Source organism: Gobio gobio (genome assembly GCF_949357685.1).
Source record: "Gobio gobio genome assembly, chromosome: 20".
Lineage (NCBI taxonomy): Eukaryota > Metazoa > Chordata > Actinopteri > Cypriniformes > Gobionidae > Gobio > Gobio gobio.
Window position 1 is genome coordinate 25,897,629 of NC_137113.1, and position 23,467 is coordinate 25,921,095.

Sequence of the window (23,467 nt, forward strand, 5' to 3'; positions counted from 1 at the left end):
TGGCACTTGACATATTTTAAGATATGTCAGTACAAGTTGTTTTCAGTTAAAACAGCTCAAACATGCATTTTAGTCTAAGCCTTGTCTGTGAAACCAGCCACTAATGTTGTTAAATGAATGTTTATTGCAGTACTTTAGTTTCATGTGTTACCATGGTGTTTTGTATTTGTGTGAATGACGCTGCACCTTTTATATATAGTATTCGCCTTCTCAGCTTGTGGGAAAGCTGCTTGTGATGAGTTTTGATCCATCATGTGACTTTCTCATTACCACCTGTTATTGGTGGTTGTCAGTATATTACAAAGGTACAAAACAGATATTAATACTTGTATAGGTTGGTATATTAACAATATATTAGTTAATTAAATAAGTTTTTACTGTAAATGTAAGTGGCCAGTTTGCCACAACTGTAAACTGAAAAATGTTTTACGGTGTACTTTAAATGACATTGGTTGAAGCAAAAATTTGAACAAAATGTTTGATCATTATTATTAATGTAGGTTTTTTTTGCAAATGAAGGTTGTGCAAATCTACTTAAGTGCTCTCTGTGGCCAGAGAGGACTGCATGACTTTCACAGCATGATATGAAATTGTCTTTCCTCTTATGCATTTGGCAACTTCCTCTTTCTCCGTCGATGAGGTGTGTGCACAAATGTGAAACAGTCAAGTTGAGACTGCTGCTGATACAAGTCTGAATGACATGCCTGTTTACTGAGTTCAGAGAGCAATATTTTCCATCAAATGAAACTAATATACTCTTGATCTGCGCTTAGGAACAAGTACTTGAAGGCGTCAGATTCTTCACAATCATGCTAAAGCAGTTTAACATCTTAAAGCAGTTTGGAAATGGGGGGAAGTAAGTACTTTCATTTGTTGATTTCAGACTGTTTGTGGTGTTGTATGTGAGTGTTACAGGAATGTTTCAACATGTGATCAAGTTGTGACTGTTTTATGCAGTAGTCGTGCTTATCTTTTGTAGCAAATCAAAGAATTAATATGATAGATAGCTGTTTTATTTCACCTAACATGACTCATTTGTGGTGTAAGATAGTCTGAAATTAAGAAGGCAGCTTGTGATAGTCTGTTGTGAATCTGATAATGGTCCAATTGTTCATGAATTGATATTTATATAACTTTAGCACATTTTATTTTCTGACATTGTCATCGACTGCTAATTTGATTTCAGTCCGAGGCTTGTTTCAATTGTTCAAGCCTGAGGAAATAGCTAGGGTTAACTGCAAAAACAAAATGTCACACAAACAATGCGTGCCAATATTAAATGTTTGAATTCAGTCACATTTTCACTCTCGTGTGTATAGCTTAAAGTATGTTTTTTGAGAAGATATTTCACATACATGTATTATTATATAGCGTCTTAATCACTTGATGATTAGGTGATTGTTTTGAAAGAGGCCATGAATAAAACATGTCCGTTTTTAGTGGCTGAGGGTGGAGAGCACATCTGCAGGTTGCACAGAACAAGATGCTAGTTTTGCAGCCCTCCCTGATAAGACGTTAACAGGATATTAATAAACTTCTTAACCCCAGACTCAAAGCAGAGACAATACCTTGCTGATAAAACTGTTTGTGTGACCTTTGAAGCTGAAAACGTATACCACGGCACGAACAGCATGTGCTTGTTAAGCTCCTATGAAACAAACAGACTATACAATCTATAACAGAATAAAGCCAGTGATAGTGTTTTGTAATTGAAATATTTGATGTACACGTGTTCAAACGTTTGTTTTTTTAAAGGAATTAATACTTTTATTCAGCAAAAATGCGTTAAATAATGTTACAAGATTTATATTGCAAATAAATGCTATGTATCACGGTTTCCACAGCAGAACAACTGTTTTCAACATTGATAATAAGAAGAAGAAATGTTTCTTGAGCACCTAATCAGCATATTAAAATGACTTCTGAAGGATTATGACACGAAGACTGGATTAAAGGCTGCTGAAAATTCTGCTTTAACATTCAGGAATAAATGTAATTTTTTTAATATATTCAAATCAAAAACAGTATTTTAAATTGTAATATTTAACAATATTACCGTTTCTACCGTATTTTTAATCTAATAAATAAGACTAATAAGACTTAGATCCAGACTCGTATAACATGATCATCTGATGCAATCGCAGTGTAACGTGGTCCCCCCTCAGTGACACACAAATGCTTCTCATGTTTTTGTGTTCTTGGATGCTTTTAGCACTGCATACATAGGAAATGACATATGTCTGTGTGATGACTTTTAAGGCTACAAATGACGAGGTAGTTTGTGTATCTACTTATTATACATGCATCCTGAACAACAGATTGTGGTTAAAAGCGAGTGAGTAAAATGGTTTGTGCTTCAACCTTCAGTCCACTTCCCCTATATCCACTTTGGCCTGTTTTCTACTGCGGCTTTGGCGCTCAAATATTAGCTTTTGCTGCTTTGGGTATGGTGAATGGTTTTGTTTCATCCACTTTTGCTTGGAAAAAGTGTTGATTTATGAATTCAGAATTTAAAGTGCCTCTATCATGCTATTTTAAAGGTTCCTAAATCTTGTTTTGTAGGTCTCCTTCAACAGGTTCACATGCAAGGTCAAAAAACACTTTCATTTTCTCGTAATATACATTGCACATCCCCACATTTTTTTGTGATTCTCAAACGACTCGTCAAAAGATTCAGGCTGTGTTCGAAATCGCCACCTATACCCTCATTCACTATTCCCTACATTATTCCACTAATATAGTCCACTTAGGGGAGTGAATGAAAACGAGAGAGTGAGTGTGCAGGAAGGGCTGCTTTTGCATAGTTTGTGCTTGCCGTTTAATAATCATTTGTATGTCCACTATGGTTTCAGACTCCACTACGAATGGCTGTCCCCTCAAATAGTGCCTTATTTAAGGGTATACTGGGTGAATTCGGACACAGCCTCAATCTCTCTAAACCCCTCCTTTTCAAGAGCTACTCTGATTGGTCAGACGGCCCAGTCTGTTGTGATTGGTCTACCGCTTATAGCTTGTCTGGCTATCACCAGACCAAGCTCAATTTAAGATTGAACATTGGTCTGGGGAGTCTGCTCTGTATTTTCTACTGCGAGTATTATTCAAATGACACTGTACGCAATCGATTAGTCCTTCAACCAATCAGACCACAATAAGTGTGATAAACAAGCATAATTCAAATGACTCTGTATGCAATTGGATAGTCCTTCAACCAACCAGACCACGAGACGCGTGATCAACAGGCAACGACCCATCGCTTCTCTATCCGTCATTGTGTTAAACCCACCAGTAGAGTGCCAGATGGATAAGCCAGTCTGTGATTGGTTCCCGCAAAAGTGTAACAGAAGCAGCAGAAATGAATGTACGGGTTTCCAGACTGATTTGCGAAATCAAATCGCCGGCAGATCAGGCTGGGTTTACCCAGTCTAGCTTATAGCACGTGTCGGAAACGAAACACCCATTACCATACTGAATTTCAGTAGGCTTCCTCAGTCTTCAGCACACTTGTACACACTGTAAAGAAAGTAATTATTAATTAATACCATATCAATTTGAGTGCATGTCCGATGAAGAAACATTGGAAGAACTAGTTATCCAACCCCAAACTCCATCACAAGGACAGTGTGTACGATTGCTTGCCGTTTCTCAGTGATATGCTACTCATTTTGAGGTACATTGAGATGTTGCAGCTGTATTTCCTCTCCATCAGCATTAACAAGAGTATGTCCATCAACAAACCCATGTGTGTATTTCTAATTTATTGAGGTGCACATGCGAGAACTGCATCAATAACAGCACATACGTTAGCACTAATGTGAATGACTGATGTAACATTAAAGTTTGTAAAACAAAATCTTGCTCCATCATTTATCATTTATTAAAGTAGTAAGAACGACAGACAATCTGCATTAATGGACACAATTTTAGCTGATTAGCAGAATTATTTCTGGTAACCGGTTAGCCGGAGACCTACACAATATAAAACACAAAACTACGTATTTTGAACACCCGGTAGAATATATATACATCGATAATTAATCATACTTACAGGTTGTGTTTCAGAGGAGCAAGTTGATCTAAATAAAGTGGGTAAACAAGCTACTGTATTTGAGGGCGCGTCAAAATATATGTATTTCGTGGGGAGCCAATGAAAGCTGCGTTTTCCACATTTGTCATTTTGTTATGTAGCCTATATAGGTTATGGAAGTGAGACTGGAATTACTGACGACTCGTTTCAACAATTCAGAATTGATTCCAGATGTACTACATTAGTCATGTGACCTACGAACATCAATTGCATCACTTCACAGCCATTTTCCTGTGGCCTCATGGGATAGTAAAGTGTCCATTGGATGCACATTTCCATTTTATCTGAAATCATCCAGGTACATTTTGTGTATTGTTTTATGAATAATGTAAAGTCTGACATACTACTCTTTTCACATACTGTTTTTCGCCAACTATATTGTAAGGATGTAAATATATTCGTATGCAGCCACTGTCTTTATGGGTCAGCCACTGTCTTTATGGGTCAGCCATCGAATCATTCATTCAACCAGTTCATTCAAAAATATTGATTCATTCAGGAACTATACAGTCTCTGAGTGAGTCATTGAATTATTGAGCCAATTTGTTCGCTCACATTCTACTGTGGTTTGGTTTGGAACTGTTTTTCTTAAGTGAATACAATTTACTCCGTATTAACTTCTTGTTTATTGAATGTATTGCTTATAATTAAGCAATATTACATTTGCAATCATGCTGAATATCAACACAGCTGTGATCACCTGCGGCCTCCTGGAGGTTGCCATCTGTATTATGCAAGTAATGTTCAAGGTAATTATTTCTGTTTTGTAGGTCACAGGATGCAACTGACCTTCTCACAGAGGATCTGGTTTTGGTGAGGCATTTCCACCACTATTACACCTTAATTATTAAATCTACATAAGCCACAGCTGTTGAGATGCCTTCATACACACTGTGTAAACAGTATTTGAATACAGGGCCCTGTAAATGAATGCTCCATCTGGTTGCTTTAAGGTGGAACAACGTGTGGAGCCAGCAAAGAAAGCTGCCCAGATCATTCATAAGAAGTTGGTAGGCTGCCTACAGAGTCAGCAGGGACTGGACTCAGAGAGACGGATGGTAAGCTGACCCGCTATTCAATCATGTGGTTTGTAAGTGTGTTGGCAAAGCTTTGGAAGCAGTTTAAGCAGTTGCTGGATATGAAAAGTGAGTAACGTTCACAGAGACAAATAAAAAGGTCATATGATGAAATGCTGTGGCTGTGAAGATCATCTACATAGACCACCATCACAGTGGATGATGGTGGGATTTCTTCCAAGAGTCTATCTTGGCCTACCATTTTGTGAATATAATCCCAAATTGCTCCAGGGGTGATAGAGAGTCCCTGAATCAGTCTTCTGAGGTTTTCGTTATGTCTTTGTGTAGATAATTATGTCTGGACAAAAAGTTTGGGATATGCTTCAAACATCTGGCAGCTGCTCAGAAGTGCTAAATGCAGGCTTTCATTTTCTTTCTCTTTGTAAAATAGGATTCAGTGTGGAATTGATTCTCTGATTTTTGCTTCTCATTTTTCCTCCTTTGCATTTTGTCTTGGGCCATGAAATTACACAATTATGTTAAATTTGTTCCTCAGCTGTGTAAACGAATAGTTCTAAAGCAGAACTATCAAAAACGTGACATTCAATACTTCCTGATTTCCTCACTCACTTTGCTCATTCATACTTTTCATTATTTACAGAAAAAGCTGCCCCTCATGATGCTGTCTGTCAGCATGGCTGAGAGCTTTAAAGATTTCGATGGTGAATCCTCTATAAGGTGAGTATATACTGTAACATAAATACCTAGCATGATACTGATGTAAATGTTGATTTACAGGCATAGTTAAGAGTAAATGGCAATGTAGCACAGTTGCCTTGGAAATACACCATTTACAGTCTGTTTCTAAGCTCAACTAACCTTTCTGCAGAAAAGTTCTGGAAATGTGCTGCTTCATGCAAAATTTCCTGGCACGGACTCTGGCTGACTTTGAGATGAAGATGGAGAAAGAAGTTCTTGTGCCTCTGAATAAGCTCAGTGAGGTAGCTTTTTTCTTACTACCAAACCATATGAACTGAAACAAACAGCATTCATGACCTATTCATCATGACCGATATGTATTCTATGCAGGAGGACCTGCCAGAGATCTTGAAAAACAAGAAACAGTTTGCTAAACTTACAACAGACTGGAATAATGCTCGCGTCAGGTGATTTTATTTTTCTCAAAATGATGACCACAATGTCTCTCAAACTTTTCTTTTTTAACATAAATCACAACTTCTATCAACCATTATATTACACAACCAAATCTTTGCAATCTTCTTTTCTGAAGATCTAATTGTGTCATGAACAGTTATGCAATGTGTGTCCCCTACATGCACTCTCACTTTTAGATCTCAGACCAGCACAGGCCCACAGGCTAAGCAGGACGGACTAAGAGAGGATGTAGAGGATGCCTGGAAGAGACTGGAGTCTATCAAGGTAAATTTGGTTAAAGTTTGTTTCTTCACTGGTCCCTAGACCAGTATACACTTATACTGCATAGACTTATTATGCTACCGTGGCCAATTTAAGTCAAGTCAACTTTATTTATATAGCGCTTTTAACAATGCAGATTGTTTCAAAGCAGCTTCATAGTGTTAAACAGGAAAATACTGCAACAGAATTTTATCCAGCCGTATAGCCGTTCTGGAGAAAACGGTGATGTCATCAGTTCATTTCAATTATCATACAGTGACAATGTGGGCTTTAGATCAGTAATTAGATCAGTAATTTAGTTTATATGGTTAATTTAGTTTAATAATTAGATTTATTTGGATATTTGGTTGAAAAAGTTATTTATTGTCCCCAACTGAGCAAGCCAAGCCAAAGGTGACAGTGGCAAGGAAACCAAAACCCCATCAGGTGACCTAATGGAGAAAAATAAACCTTGGTAGAAACCAGGCTCAGTCGGGGTGCCAGTTCTCCTCTGGCCAATTAACAAACAGCGTATGATTATTATTCTGGCAATTTTACAGGTCCGAGGTCATAAAAGATCGGAATATTCGAAAGATCGGAGGAAACACGCCGGAGACGGGTTTATTGAGGATAACTTATTGATTAAATAATTATTAAATAGGAATAATCAAAATATCGGAGTCATCACGCCAGAGACGGGTTTATTGAGGATGCCGTATAGGTGAAACAATTATTCAATTACAATATTCGAAAGATCGGAGGAAACACGCCGGAGACGGGTTTATTGAGGATGACTTATTGATTAAACAATTAGTAAATTGCAATATTCAAAAGATCTGAGCCGTCGGGCCAGAGACGGGTTTATTGAGGATGACATTTGAGGATGTGGTTGCTATCGAGTTAATAATTAAATAGGAATATTCGAACAATCGGAGGATTTATTGAGGATGCCGTGTCGATGAGGCAATTTCAGGGGGAGTCTAATTGACACGGTCTCTGCAGACACTTCATGGTCATGTGTTGGTCATGTCTGGGCGCAGGTCCACCATCTGATCTGGATACGGCCTGGATCCGGCTGAGTGCAGTAGACCACGGGATAAGACTAACATTAGCGTAGATGCCATCCTTTTTTATGATTTAACATATATAGTTTAGTCATGAAACTCTAGATGCCGCATAATGGTTCTGTACATGCAATCTGTTCGCAATCACATAATTTACTACATGACACAATGTGATTGGCCTCTGCTGTTTCTGCTGCAGTGACCTTGCTTGCTCAACATATAAATGGTCTGCTTCAGTGTTCGCTGCAAGCTGTTCCTGCATTGCGCTATTAGAGGTCCTCTGAAACCCTCCACCTTCCCCAGCTCCACCTGTCTAGATCTGCTACGGGATTTATATATGCCTATTATGGGTGTAACAGTACTTATATTCATCCCGAACAATCACGTATGGACTAGGGTTGGGTGATGTCCACCAAATTGACATCAGACGATGTCTACAGTGAAACATTGCGATGGACGATGATATATTGAGGGGTTGTTTTTGAGCGTTAAGCTCCGTTAATGTGGCTCACGCCTGGAGAAAGAGAGAACGCGCATGGAGCTGAACGGGCTTGAATGAAGCGTGTTTGGCTTTAGATAAAACTATTTGAGGATATAGCGCTGAAATATCATTACCAAAAATGATTCCTGAGTGCTTGTGGTGTGATCCGCACTGCTGTTTTGATGCACTGCTCACTTCAACTAGAAATAGGAAAATGATGCTACCATTCTGTCTCGCGGTCTGGATGGAAGCATGCCGGGGTCCAGATGTTGTCCGCCATTTGAATATCATTGGTTTAGTTTGTAGTAGCCTATAATTAGTTTGGTGTTTTTTGCACAATAAAATCTTTAGTGTTCAAATTGTGTTCATTGAACTGTTTTGACTGGTTGGCGGGAAATCACGATGCCGGCCCAACATCGTGATGTCTGTCAGCCATCTGCGATGTCATTGTCTATCATCCAAACCCTAGTATGGATGTCACAGCATGGATGTCACGTTTTGGTGCATACAGTCAGATGATGAATACAGTCAGTCACAGGCGATACACACTCCAATCCAGGAGGTGGCGGACGTGGTAATGCAACACTGTTTGCTAACCACCACAACGGAAAAAAAAGCAAAAAAAAGAACAGCGCATGTGTAAAGGAGGCTGTACTGTACCAACTACCTCAGGGGGGACTAAATGTCGCTAGTTGGAACAAACTGTAATTTGCATTACTGTCTGTTCGAAATAACTGAAAAGAAACCTAGCATTGTGGATTTGTTGCTTTTTCCGGTAACACTTTAGTTTAGGGTCCAATTCTCACTATTAACTAGTTGCTTATTGGCATGCATATTACTAGGCTATTGGCTGTTTATTAGTACTTATAAAGCTCATATTAATTCCTTGTTCTGCATGACCTTATTCTACATCCCTTAATAAAAAGGGTTTTTTTTGTAGGCAGAAGTCATAGTTAATAGAGAGAATTGGTGAGAATTTAAACTACAGTGCGGCCATTTTTTCTATTGTACCAAAACCAAAACCGAGGTATGTACCTAACCATGTCTTCTTTGTACCCTACCGTTACACCCCTAATGCCCATACATGCAGTAGCATATCTTCCATGCTCACACCAACATCTGTGTGTATCTACTGGCAGTAGAAAGTCCATACAGAGTATGTAGCAGATCTAGTCCATCAAAACCAAATACATTTACAATGTCTTATACATTAACATGCTAAAATTATTCAGAGAGTTGTCATGATTGATTATATTTTGCTATTCTCATTCTAACCAACTACTTTTAGACAGCTGATCTTAACTAAGAACTATGAAACAGGATCTCTTCTAACCTTGGCTGCTTTTACAAATGGTTATAATAAATCAAATTTGACTACCAACCGAAACTTTACAGCCTTTGTTTCAAACTCCACTCCTGGAGTGTAGCTCCAACCACCTCCAAAACACCTGCCTGGAAGTTTCTAGTGATCCTGAAAACCTTAGCTGTGTTCAAAAACGCCCCATATACCCTCATTCACTATTCCCTACATTACTCCACTTAAAATTGTCCACTAGATGAGTGAATGAAAACGAGTGAGTGAATTTGGACACTGAGTGCGCCGGAAGGGCTGCCACTTTTGCATAGTTTGTGCTGGCCGTTTAATAATCATTTGAAACTTGGCAAACTGGCAGATCTATTAGTAAGCTTTATCTTGAACCTGTCATGGAAACTAGCATGTATAAACCGTAATTAAACAATTTAATTATCCATTAAAAAGGAATTTATACCTGTATGATATTACGCTGTACCCACATTGGAGCAGCGGTTTGGAAAATTAATGGATGGATTATTTAGCTTCTGGTGAGACACAGGAATTAATTCGGCACAACCCTCACAGTGCATTATGGGTATTCTCTGGCTTTCGAGTATACATCAGTTGTAGGCCTACACTCGTTATTGCGGTGCATTATGTAATTTAATGAGTGCACTCGATAACATCCACTGGTTTCGAACACCACTACAAATGTCCCCTCAAATAGTGCCCTATTTAAGGTTACAGGGGGCGATTTCAGACACAGCCCTTGATTAGTTAAGATTGGCCAAGAAAACCATGGTGGAAAAAAGTCAGCTAAACAATCCTTTTGGGTTTGCTAAGTGTACTTGAAATGTGTGTTTTCATAGGATTTGTGTTACTTTCTCAGGCCTCAACACTTTCAAGGAATGAACAGGAAAGAAATCAATAAACCTATACATTTTCTTTCTCTCAGGATCAGTACTCTGCAGACCTCTATCATTTTGCCACTAAAGAGGACGAGTATGCCAGCTACTTCATCCGTGTGAGTACCTATTACCTCCACAGGCCCATTAGTAATGCTCAAGTACCCCTTTTAATAAATACCAAAACAGAATTGTTCTTTTTACTCGTATTGCACTAGATATTATTCAGCATTATCATTATTACTATCATTAATAAAATGGCCCATTATTACTACAGTGATTCAACAAAGACAAAAGTCATCATTACCTTTTTTTAATATTATTTTTATATTCCATCTGTCCATTCACCAAACCACTTTTCATCTGTAGGATTGTGGGTTATTTATTTATTTGCCTTGCCACTTTTATGTTGTTTTCTTTTTCATTGCACTTAGTGCATTTAACTGTTTGTCTGGCATTTTGTGTTCTTTTTTTTTATTCACTGCCCAGCCCCCAAAAAAGTAACTGTTTGGATTTAAATTGGCAAATGCTTAAGAGTCAATGATTGGATCATTATTGCAGTGATTTTTATGTTTCTAGCTTGTTATATGTTTGGCAACAATTCTTCCAACCCTAATTGATGGAGTATGTAGCTTTTCATTTTGTAGACAACCATGTAGGAAGACACATCATGGCCATATTCCAGGATGACAATGTCAAGATTCATCAGGCTTAAACTGTTAAAGAATGGGTGGGAGGGAGCATGAAGAAACATTTTCACACATGAATTGGCACCTCTGAGTCCAGACCTTAAATTGTAGACCAAAAATGTATGCACCTCTTGATGGAAATAACATCACAGCATTTATTTTCATCAACAGGTGCATTCATTTTTGGTCAAGATCATGAATTGACAATGCAAGAGTCAAGCACTCTGTCAAGTCTCCTCCAGCACATCCCAAAGCCTTTCGATGAATTTAAGGTCTGGACTCAGAGGTGCCAATTCATGTGTGAAAATGTTTCTTCACGCTGCCTCCCAACCATTCTTTCACAGTTTGAGCCTGATGAATCTTGACATTGTCATGTTGGAATATGGCCATAATGTGTCTTCCTACATGGTTGTTTACGAAATGAAAAGCTACACACTCCATCAATTAGGGTTGGAAGAACTGCTGCCAAACATAACACACTAGAAACATAAAAATCACTGCAATAATGATGGCATGAAGTGTCTTCCTACTTTCCACTCCACTTTTAGACGCGCACTTGCAAACTTCCATTTTTAAGTGCGTTCCACTTCATTAAGTGGACGAGGGAAGTTTATATGGACTGACCCTCGCTCCCTCGGTCCTTATTGGTCCTTATTTTAGGGCATAATAAAAACGAACTGGAATGCAGCAATGGTTGTTTAAGAAATGAAAAGCTACACACTCCATCAATTAGGGTTGTAAGACCTGTTGCCAAACATATACGTAACATGCTAGAAACGGAGATAATAATCACTGCAATAATGATCCAATCATAGACTCTTAAGCATTTGCCTATTTAAATCCAAACAGTGGCCAAGCAGTGTATGTATAAAATGATTTACTTTTGTGATTTATATATAAATATATATCATTATATCTTCTTATTAATGATATTTCATTGTTTTGAGATGACTCCTTGGAATGTTTGTTATAATGCTTGGAATGCTTATTATAATAACATGGAAATAAAATATAGCGGGGAAAATAGAGTTTGTCTTTCACTGCTCTAACTGAGAACTTCTGACAGCTTCTAGAGCTGCAAGCTGAATATCACAAGGCCTCTCATGATTTCCTGGAGAGAAATATAACAGAGCTGAAAGAGAGTCACAGCCACACAGGTGAGCAGTGGAAAATGATGTTAAGCAGTGATTTAAACATCTAAACGGCAGCATTATCACAACTTTGAAATGTGTATTTGTCTGTTTGAATATAGAGCCCCAAATGAGTTCATCAGAAAATAAGGTATTCGGAGCGCCTCTGCTGTCTCACCTTCAGAGTTGTGGGAAAAAGATTGCTGTCCCTATTGAGGAGTGTGTAAGCATGCTGCTTCGTACAGGACTCAGGGAAGAAGTAAGCACACACGTGTATTTAACCCTTGTGTATCCTAATGGACGGTTTTGGCTTTTTCAGTTTTGTTTTTTTGACAACTTTGCATGTGTTAATGCTGCTAACTGCATAAAATTTGCCACAGGTGTGTCCATTTCCTTTTTTTTTAAAAACTATTTTGCACTAGGTACACAAAATACTTCCTCTCAGCCCCTTTTGGACAAAAATGTCCCAATTGAAACCCATTAAAACAGCAATTTTTAATCCCATTGCCATTTAACTATAAAATGATGCAATCTTTGTTAATATGCTTTCATTCTGTTGGCAAGGCTTCAAAATTTTAATTTATACTACTTTTTACCAGATGGTGCCATTTTTTCAGGTTTGGCGTATAAAGCAAATACTCACTTTATTCCTGTTTTCTGTTTATGCATATTATAAAGCCAATTTGATAAATTATGCAGCTGTAACTGTGTGGGTGTGTTACTATGGATGTATGAATGTGATGTGTATGTATGTAATACAAAAATTGTGTGTGGGTGTGCATGTGCTTGTAATATTTGAGAGAGAGAAACTCAACTGCAAATCAAAAATCCAACCGCTGTGTGTATCAGTGGAGTTTTGCTGGCATCTAATGGGTAAAAGTTGGCACTTTGCCCAAACAAAATCTTACTGAGAGCTAATTTTTTGAGATATCAACCTCAAATTTGGAACACAGCTTGTTTAGCTTTGATTTTCTAGCAGTTTTAGAGTTCAACATGTTTAAAAAAAAAAAAAAAAAAATTATATATATATATATATATATATATATATATATATATATATATATATATATATATATATATATATATATATATATATATATATATATATATATATATATATATATTTTTTTTTTTTTTTTTTTTTTTTATAAAATATTATTCATAAGTCATTTTCATAAACTTAAACCTCTATAACTTTTTGGTTTCACTTTTGAAACTTTTTTGACTTCAACAATAATCTGCCAAGGATCTTCTTTAAAATTAGACCAAACGTCTGTGCTCCCAAGATTCTTTTTTTTTTTACGACATGGATAACTTTTTTGAATTGATGCACAAGGGTTAAAGCTATATATGCAGCTTTGCACCTACACACAAAGAATTGCACACCCACATAACTGCATGCCCAGTATCATCAGTACATCGTTTCGCTTTTCTACTCTCATCTTCACTATAGGGGTTGTTCAGACTAGCAGCTGCTGCATCTGTTGTGAAAAAACTGAAAAGCTGTCTGGATTCAGGGACAGTGGACCAGAATGAGTTCAGGACTGACCCACATGCGGTGGCAGGTGAAAGGCCACTGTAAAGTTTTGTTTTGTTTTGTGTGACATACTGTAACTTTTTTATTATTTGATTAATTTTTAATGTGCAACCCGAGTCCTAACAGTTCCCAGAAGTTTGGCTAACCTTCTAGCAAGGTTTTCTCAATGTTATGACTAAAACCTTCTTCCAGTAACATTAATAGAACGTTTGTTCAAAGTTATGGGGTCTTTTAATAACATTATCAAAACGTTAGCACAAAAACATTATTTGTATATTGTTCATGGAACGTTCTTCTGAACGTGTTTTTTTTAAAACGTTACAAATTACTGTTGTTTCAGATGGTTTAGAAAACATTCAAATGTAAAGTTTTGATGATTTTAAAACATTCAGGAAACTGGTTGATTTGAACCTTCAGAAATAACATTTTTATAACGTTAGCACAACGTTCTTAGAAAATATTTTTTGTTAGCTTTGATATTGGCTGATGCTTTAACTGACAATAATGGGAAAAGTGCATTGCGTTACACCAAATGTGGTTGCTATATGTGGTTAAGGTGTCAAACTGCAGCATATTAAAAACAGATGTTTCTAGGATCCTCATTGTCTATTACAGGAAGATTTCAGCCGTCGTGGTTTCAAACTCGTATGATTTTCTTACATGGAACACAAAAGTAGAAGTTTAACCGAATGTCCGAGCTGCTCTTTCCTAATACAATGATGGGGACAGATACACACTGTTGAGCTCTAAAGTGACTAAAATACACCACAAACATCTGTGTGCTATATTCAAAGTCTTCTGAAGCCAGATAGCTTGGTGTATTGAACATTTTTAAAAGTCAATTGAAATCTTTTCCTTTTGTCATAGCATTCATGTTTCATGTCTGCATATATTCATCAGATTTGACATCAGTGGTTAACAAGTGTAAACTACTTGTTCTAAATTTATTTTGTGTTACATGGAACAAAGAAAATCATGCGGAATTGGAACAACAGCGTAAACTACTTTCATTTTTAGCAACATTTTTGATTGGCACAAAATGCAAAGCTTATAAAATATTACAAATATTTAATGTTATTTTGTTTGCACTGTCTTTGCAGGGGCTCTTAAGTGTTACTTGAGGGAATTGCCTGAACCGCTCATGACATTTGAGTTATATGAGGACTGGTTCAAAGCTGCAGGGTAAGTCTGTACATGTGGCTTGTTTGTTTCTGTATCAATGGTGTTAAAACACTTACACCGGCCAGCCATAACATTATGACCACCTTCCTAATATTGTGTTGGTCCCCCTTTTGGTGCCAAAACAGCCCTGACCCGTCGAGGCATGGACTCCACTAGACCCCTGAAGGTGTGCTGTGGTCTCTGGCACCAAGATGTTTTCAGCTGATCTTTTAAGTCCTGTAAGTTGTGAGGTGGGCCCTCCATGGATTGGACTTGTTTGTTCAGCACATCCCACAGATGCTCATTTGGATTGAGATCTGGGGAATTTGGAGGCCAAGTCAACACCTCAAACTTGTTGTTGTGCTCCTCGAACCATTCCTGAACCATTTTTGCTTTGTGGCAGGGCACATTATCCTGCCGAAAACAGGCCACAGCCACCAGGGAATACCGTTTCCATGAAAGGGTGTACATGGTCTGCAACATGATGCTCACATGTCCACTGTTGGCGTTTTCGGTGGTGGACAGGGGTCAGCATGGGCACCCTGACTGGTCTGTGGCTATGCAGCCCCATACGCAATAAACTGCGATGCACTGTGTATTCTGACACCTTTCTATCAGAACCAGCATTAACTTCTTGAGCAATTTGAGATAGAGTAACTCGTCTGTCTGATTGGACCACACGGGCCAGCCTTCGCTCCCCACGTGCATCAATGAGCCTTGGCCGCCCATGACCCTGTCACCGGTTTACCACTGTTCCTTCCTTGGGCCACTTATGATAGATACTGACCACTGCAGACTGGGAACACCACACAAGACCTGCAGTTTTGGTAATGCTCTGACCCAGTCGTCTAGCCATCACAATATGGCCCTTGTCAAACTCGCTCAAATTCTTACGATTGCCCATTTTTCCTGCTTCTAACACATCAACTTTGAGGACAAAATGTTTACTTGCTGCCTAATATATCCCACCCACTAACAGGTGCCGCGATGAAGAGATAATCAGTGTTATTCACTTCACCTTCACATAATGTTATGCCTGATCGGTGTAAATACTGAGTTTAAATCCATTTTCATTGTCTTGTCATTTTTAAAATTAGAGAAAAAGAAACGGATGAAAAATTAAAGCAGCTAAGGACAGCGTTGCAAAAACTTCCCACAGAAAACTATAATAACCTCAGGTACGGTAGATTTTCAACTCTAAATTTCTTATATCTACTCCAAACTATTAATGTTCACACCAAACTTTCACTCTCTGGGTTTATCTTTCTCTTCATCAGATACCTTGTCCAGTTTCTGTCACACTTGTCAGAGCAGCAAGCAGTGAATAGGATGACACCCAGCAACATTGCTATAGTGCTTGGGCCTAATCTACTGTGGCCTCTCTGTGAGGGGTCAGTATAGCAGCACACACAAAATAATTCTGGACTTCTCAACTCAATCTCCTAAAATATCCTTCTACTGTTCTCTATTTCAGAGAGACGTCATTGCTGAACATGGCATCTGCATCTTCGGTGCAAGTTGTGACTGTCATAGAGCCGCTTATACAGTATTCCAAGAACCTCTTCCCTGAAGGTACATTAACATTACACAAATCATTGTTCACCTCACTTCCCCCCGGTTTCACAGACAAGGATTTAAGCCTAGTCCAGACTAAAATGTTTGAGCTAATTTACTGAAAACAACTTGCACTGACATATATTAACTCTTTCCCCGCCAGCGTTTAAAAAAAAAAAAGTTACCAGGCAACGGCAGCATTTTTTTAATCCTTTTCACAAAGTTTTCATGGCCCCCAGAACATTTTGTTGTATGAATATCTGAACATGCAATATATTAAAATAAAAGAACAGAGCCTCTCATTTTAAACAAATAAAAACGTTTTATTTGATCAAAGACTACATCCACATCGGATTCAGAACGATGATCAAAACAGATGGAGTAGATTGAGTCCATCAACACCCTCAAAGCATGCACAGTCCTATAGCTCGTCCTGGGTCGACATTTCATTCAGTAACTTTAGGCAGTTTTGATTTATATGCCGTTTAATGTTGATGATCACATTATTTTACATACGCATGTAATTTAAATATACTTTAGATTGGTGCACGTATGACATCACTTTGTAGGCCAAAATGAGGAAACGAGTTTTTAGCACTTCCGGTTCCACTGTCCCGAAGTCAGTGTTGTTTCAATGATTTTGGTTAAATGGCTGAAATAAGGTCTGTGGTTAACACAAGCTCAGGACACTTTCACATTTTCACGACTTAAAATACATCAGTATTACTCCACTCGTGATTTTTTTTTAAAGCTGTTATGTATTTGGAAAAAGGCGGTTGTTAACAAGTGGTTAAATGGGATATTAAACTTCATCACGCCGAACAGGTAACCTCAGTTTGCTTTTACATTCTTGTTAGGGCCTGAGCACCAATGGTGGTCTCGGATTTGTGCTTTGATTTGCTTGGTCTATTATTATTATTCTCCAAAATGTATCATTTTTGAGGGCCTAAACATGCTCAAAAACTCATGAAACTTTGCACACGTGTCAGAAGTGGTGAAAATGTACATCTGATATGGGTTTTAGAATTAGGTGTGGCAAAATGGCTCGATAGCACCACCTACAAAATTTCAATTAAGCGTTGTTTACGCTACGTTTCTCGTACAAGTATGAAATTCCGATATTTTGCAGTTTTTGCCATTTCCAGATGTTATACTTAAACAAACTCCTAGAGATTGAATCAGATCAACATCATATTTGCACAATCTAATCTAAAGACCTTTGCAAAGATCTTGAGTTTTCGCTTAAGGGCGAAACGGCCTGACAAAATTGACACAATTTTGACACATGACACAGGCGAAACTCATTGTTGGAACTCGGGCATACAATGTCCAATCTGCCCCAAACGTCACATGTTTGATAAGAGTCCTGAACTGAAGACATCTACATGCCAATATTCAGTTAGAGTCATAGCGCCACCTGCGGGCAACAGGAAATGGCATGTTTTACATTGTGATTAACTCCTCATTGAGATTTAACCAGAACAACCTCATATTTGGTCAGTCTAATCTTAAAGCATTGGCGATGTTAAATTGCAAAGATCTTGAGATTTTGCTGAAGGGCGTGTCAGTGGCGGTCTGACAAAGTCTGATGTTTCGCCATGAAACAGGAAGCTGTTGTAACTCAGGCATACAATGTCCAACCTGCCCCAAACTTCAGGTTTTATTAGAGTCCTGGCCTGAAGACATCTATGCCAATATTCAGTTACAGTCATAGTGCCAATTGTTGGAAACAGGAAATTGCATGGTTTACAATGTAATTCACTCCCTGAAACACATTTAAATATGCCATGAAGTACCAAACATGCTAGAAACACGTTAAATCATGCAACACTTGGCTAAGTGCTAATGTATGTAATTAATGCCACAAAACAGTAAGTTGTTGTAACTCAGGCATACAATGTCCAATCTGCCCCAAACTTCACATGTTTGAGAAGAGTCCTGCCCTGAACACATACACATGACAATATTCAGTTTTAGTAATAGCGCCACTCATTAGCAACAGGAAGTGACTTGTTTAACACTGTGATGCACTACTAGCAACATAATAAAATATGCAATTGAGTACTAAACATTATAAAACATGCCAGCAACACTAAGCTGAACGCTAAAGCATGCCATTATCGTCATGTGGTAACTCAAGCATACAATGTCCAATCTGCCTCAAACTTCACATGTTTGATAAGTGCCCTGGCCTGAAGACATCTACATGCCAAAATGTAGTTATAGTCATAGCGCCACCAGCTGGTAGCAGGAAGTGTGGCAAATACAAATGACTGACTTAGGCTGAATCCCAAATGGCACACTTCTATGCACTTTCAGTCTTGTAGACTGACAATGGCTGCCGTGTGCTCGTGTCCGTTAAGTCCACGAGACCGTGCGGGAGGGTTATTCAAATCTTGCCCTGGAGGGCCAATGCGCTGCAGAGTTTAGCTCCAACCCTAATCAAACACACCTGAACATGCTAATCAATGTCTTCAGGTTCATTAGAAAATCACAGGTAGGTGAGTTTGATCAGGGTTGGAGCTAAACTCTGCAGCGCATTGGCCCTCCAGGGCAAGATTTGAATAACCCTGCCGTAGGGTGTCATATTCATCATTTTAGGTTTCAGAAGGGTGCTCGTGAGCGGCCATTATGCGCCCTCGATGCACACGAGCCCGCAAGTTTGTGAGCTACACAGAGGACTTTACCCGGCAGTCAAAGCGCCATTACGTCACGAAAGTGTGGACTCAGAGGAAGGCCGTGAGGGTTTAGGGTGCCATTTGGGGTCCAGCCATTGTCATCCTATTTTTATATACTTAAATGCGTTTTGCCCATGTGTTCTGTTTTCATAAATAAAGCCACCGGGTGACAGTGGCACGGGTGCGAGGGCCGTTTCATCGCTGCTTGCAGATTTAATTATGCTTATAATTGTGCACTTATAAACTATTGTAACTCAAATGTTCTGGGAAAATCTTTTGACATAAAAACTGAAAGTGTTGTGGGAAGCTTAGGGATGGTGACGTTGAATTTGAGCGACAGTGGTGTAGTTTTGTTTATTGCCCATGCCTACCTTTTAGTTTTTTACTTCTGTCAGCTGCATTTCGGCTTTAAAATCCATAAAAGTTGCGTTCATCTGCGATAATTATCTTGATGGACAAAACGTGTGATTATGTGATTATTATATATTTGGGGTTTTTGTTGAGGGACCCAGTGTGATACTAAATGCTAGTTGGCCTACAAAGTGACATCATACCTGCACCACTCTGTTGCTTGTTTCTGCATCTTCACATGTGTTTTGATCTGGAGATTCAGTACTCTTTCAAAATATGTCATAGCAGCTCCTACCATATAACAGTGAAAACATGGAAAGCAGAAATTTCCGTCAATGGCGGGGGAAGAAAATTTCTGTCAAAGAAAGGGTTCAAATATGTCCTTGCCATTGTTTTGTCTCAAGATGCACACAAGTAATGTTTTTTTCCCTGAGGCATGTTTAAAAAAATCTACTTAAATGTCCTAATTAAACTAAGGCCTAATCCTGGTTTAGTCTAAGCCCTGTCGTGAAACCGGGCCTTCATGAGGTGAAAACAGCAATAGATTACCTTAATGACTTATTATTATTACTTATTATTTATTTTATCTATGCTTCCAGTTAATTTCTGTTCATCCTTTATTGTATGTAATTGGGAAGTTTATGTTTTTAATGTTGCTTAAATAATTGAAAGAGTGTAATTCCAAATATATTTCCAAATAAATCAAATGTACTTTTAGAGGCTGATTTCGAGATCCCAGAACTGCCTGAAAGCCCGATTCCAACAATATCCCAGAGACCTCTTTCTGACAGCGTCTTTCCCTCTCTCCCTTTCTCCTCTGGTCGACCATCCCTATCAAAAACTGACAGGTAGTGAGCCTCCTTTGTAGTTTTTAAGATCAAGACTCTATTAAAGGGTTTAATTTTACAAGTCTTGTTTTATTTTGTCTGTGCTTATATCAGCTCAGCATCATCTGAGGACCTTGGGATGACAGTAGTTCTTAAAGCTGCTCAGGTGAACCGTGATGCTGTTGTGTGGGACAATAACGATTCTGATCCAATCGCTCCACCACCTACACAGAATCACATGCCTTCAGCACTTCCTCGTTACACTCCGGTACACCCCCAAAGCCAGTCACAGATGAAGACAAAGTGCTTCAGCCAATCAGAGCCAACTCAGGAGCTGCCCTCCAAATCCCAGGAGCCCACGCTGAAGATCCCTGGGCCTTTCAAACGTATGTCTGCAACTATAGAAGCTTTTTGTGTTATTATTGTAGTAGAAACTAAATTTTCAGTTGATTTCTACAGCAAGGAGGTCGTTCATCCAGCACAAGACAGCAAATCCCGCTAGAGGCCCTTCTGTGAGCCAGACAGGCCCTTCATCCACAGGCCAGATGAGAGTGTTCCCTGTTCCTCTGCCTAGAGGCTCTGAAATAAAACCACCTTCCCCAAAGCCCGAAACCACCCAAGCTCCACTACCCACGTTGCCTGAAGCAGGACCACAAAAGAAACCCCAAGGCAGAAGACCCAAAGTCCCTCCTCCACAACCACCCCAAGCACTGAACAAGCAGCTATCCTCTCAAGCTCAGTGAGTCTTGGAATAGGAAGTCGGCTGGATTTAACAGTACATGCAGTATCTTATGGTTGAGCTTTTAACCAAAGTTTGGAGTCTGTAAGATTTTTTTTTGTTTTTGCAAGAAGTCTCTCATGCTCACTAAAGCTGCAATTTAAAATAGCAGTTTTAATATATTTATTCATCTTATGACAGATTAATTTTCAGCAGCCATTATTCCAGTCTTCACTGTCACATGATCCTTCAGAAATCATTCTAATATGCTGATTTGACGCTCAAGAAACATTTCTTATTATTATCAAAGTTGAAAGCAGTTGTGCTGCTTAATATTTTTTTTCAGGTTTCATTGTTGACTAGAAAGTTCAAAACTGAACAGCATTTATTTAAAAAAAAAAGAACTCTCTTGTAACATTATAAATGTCTTTACTGTCACTTTTGATCAATTTAATGCATCCTGCCTGAATAAAAGAATTTGTTTCTTTAAAAATGTTACTGACCCCAAGCTTTTGAACAGTCTTTTTGGCTATACTGTAGTGTTTTAGATCAGCTCTAGAGATACAGGTTTCCAGGACTGTATACACAAATATAATAGCACAATCTGACTTCCTTTGGTTTTGGTCTGAGGCATACTGACACACTTCACATTTGCTATTTATGTATAAGCTTATTCTGAAGCATGACATTTGAAACGCCACAACAGTCAAATATGGGCACACTTGTTAAAGCATTTTAAGGCTGATGTTGTTCATAGCTTCTTTTAATGAAACTTTATTGCTGTCATTTATAGGTAACATACATTTCTATTTTGTATATTTTTGTGCAAAGCCGCACATACGTACAATATGTACATATTATATTGTGATTAAGGGTATGAATGGAGAGGTGAACTCCTCTGTCATAATAAAAAAAAATAATTCAAACAAAATTCATATGAATATTTAATCATGATTTCATTATACATTTATAAACATTGGTGGGTGTAATATTTACTGAATACTGTGTTGATCTGAACATATTTATCATGTAATAAAGGAAATGACAGTCATGGTTGCTTATTTTTTCTGTGCTCATGTGAGAACGCATCACAGCTTTGTGCATCACAGTGACCTGTAGACCTTTGTCTTGTCTTGTAAGGATTGTTGGTTTTGCAGGAAATAAGTGTTTAAAAAAATTAAACTGCCACACAATGTCATCCACAATGGCAATATGAGCTATTAAAACTACATGAATGCGAAATGAATGTTTTGCATAGTAAATACAAGTTAGCTAGCAACTATATGTCTGTACTGTACACTACATAAGGTTTACTTGAAATGTAAATAGTGCAAACTAAAATATTGCATATTTGAATGGCATATTGTTACCATTGTTAGCCAGCTGTGTTTATTGTGCATCACAGAGCAACTGTGGCAGGTTTTATTTCCCTGAAACAAAGCTAATATTTGAGGGATGAGAAGGTAGGACATTTGAGATGCAAATATTAGTTTGTCCTTGTATGTCCTTTTGTATGCACCACTTTCTTCAAAACACCATGGATGTAGTGTTAAATAATCTATTTGCTTCATTTTCCCCATTGCAAACATTTAGAAATGTTATTAAAGGAATAGTTCTTCCAAAAATTTAAATTCTGTCATCATGCCATTACGAACCCGAATTACCTTTTTTGTGGAACACAAAAGGAGAGTTTTAGGTGAATATCTTTGCTGCTCTTTTCCATTTAATGATCCTGAATGAGAACTGGGGCTGTTGAACTCAAAATGAAAAAAATAACGCACCAAAAGTTGAACAAAAGTAGCCCATTTTACTTGTGGGTTGTATTCTAAGTTTTCTGGAGTCATATCTCATTATTGTGAGATTTAAAATGTTATTATTTAATTGTTATTTAAGGGTTAGTTCACCCAAAAACGAAATTTCTGTCATTAATTACTCACCCTCATGTCATTCCAAAGACCTTCGTTTATCTTCAGAACACAAATTAAGTTATTTTGATGAAATCCGAGAGCTTTCTGACCCCACATAGACTGCAACACAATAACCCCTTTTCCACCAAGGCAGTGCTGGTGGTGCTGGTTCAGAGCATAGACCGTAAAAAAATATGGACGACGCGACTTCATTGACTTCCGCTGACCAAAGTTGAAGCTTTCATAGGCCCGCTCACGGCGCTGACATCTTGGGACCGAGTCTGCGCAGTAGCGATCTCGGGACCGGAGTTGCGCAGTAGAGAACAGGAAGTAGAGGCGCGATTATCAAAAGCCCGCCCACACTCTCGCAGATGCAGAACAATTCATTATGTTGGTGTGAAATAAACAGTTATGGAAGTGTAGAAATTAAAGCTAAAGCTCCAATCTCCTCCCAAAAATCCAGAAAAAAGTCCGTTAGTGCCTCAGTGACAAGTTCATTCAGAGAAGCCGTCAATCTCAGCTGTCAATCATGACGTCACACCCCTCGTTTTTATAGCATCAAATAACTCACTAAAACTAAACTTATTTAAAAAACGAACACTTGAAATGAAATTATTGTAATAAAAACTGCCTAAAATGACAGAAACCATCTTTA

General features: G+C 38.3%; 1 protein-coding gene across 1 annotated transcript; it reads left to right on the forward strand.

Moving 5' to 3' along the window:
• The first annotated feature begins 631 nt into the window (after window positions 1–631).
• On the forward strand, window positions 632–21,956 carry sh3bp1 (SH3-domain binding protein 1). The gene is made up of 18 exons (XM_079845785.1): window positions 632–856; window positions 4,855–4,897; window positions 5,038–5,142; window positions 5,762–5,838; window positions 5,990–6,101; window positions 6,190–6,266; window positions 6,453–6,540; window positions 10,311–10,379; window positions 12,016–12,106; window positions 12,202–12,338; window positions 13,533–13,644; window positions 14,717–14,798; window positions 15,875–15,955; window positions 16,055–16,168; window positions 16,252–16,349; window positions 20,079–20,208; window positions 20,302–20,573; window positions 20,647–21,956. Exons 1-18 carry the CDS (start codon window positions 810–812, stop codon window positions 20,928–20,930), a joined length of 2,019 nt encoding a protein of 672 aa, XP_079701911.1. The 5' UTR covers window positions 632–809; the 3' UTR covers window positions 20,931–21,956.
• Window positions 21,957–23,467: the final 1,511 nt, after the last annotated feature.

Bases quoted from the DNA above. Each gene is read 5' to 3' on its own strand.
- sh3bp1 (XM_079845785.1), top strand. From the start codon at position 810: ATGCTAAAGCAGTTTAACATCTTAAAGCAGTTTGGAAATGGGGGGAA. The intron at 4,898-5,037 runs GTGAGGCATTTC...GGTTGCTTTAAG, and splicing joins TCACAGAGGATCTGGTTTTG to GTGGAACAACGTGTGGAGCC. The intron at 16,169-16,251 runs GTCAGTATAGCA...TCTCTATTTCAG, and splicing joins CTGTGGCCTCTCTGTGAGGG to AGAGACGTCATTGCTGAACA.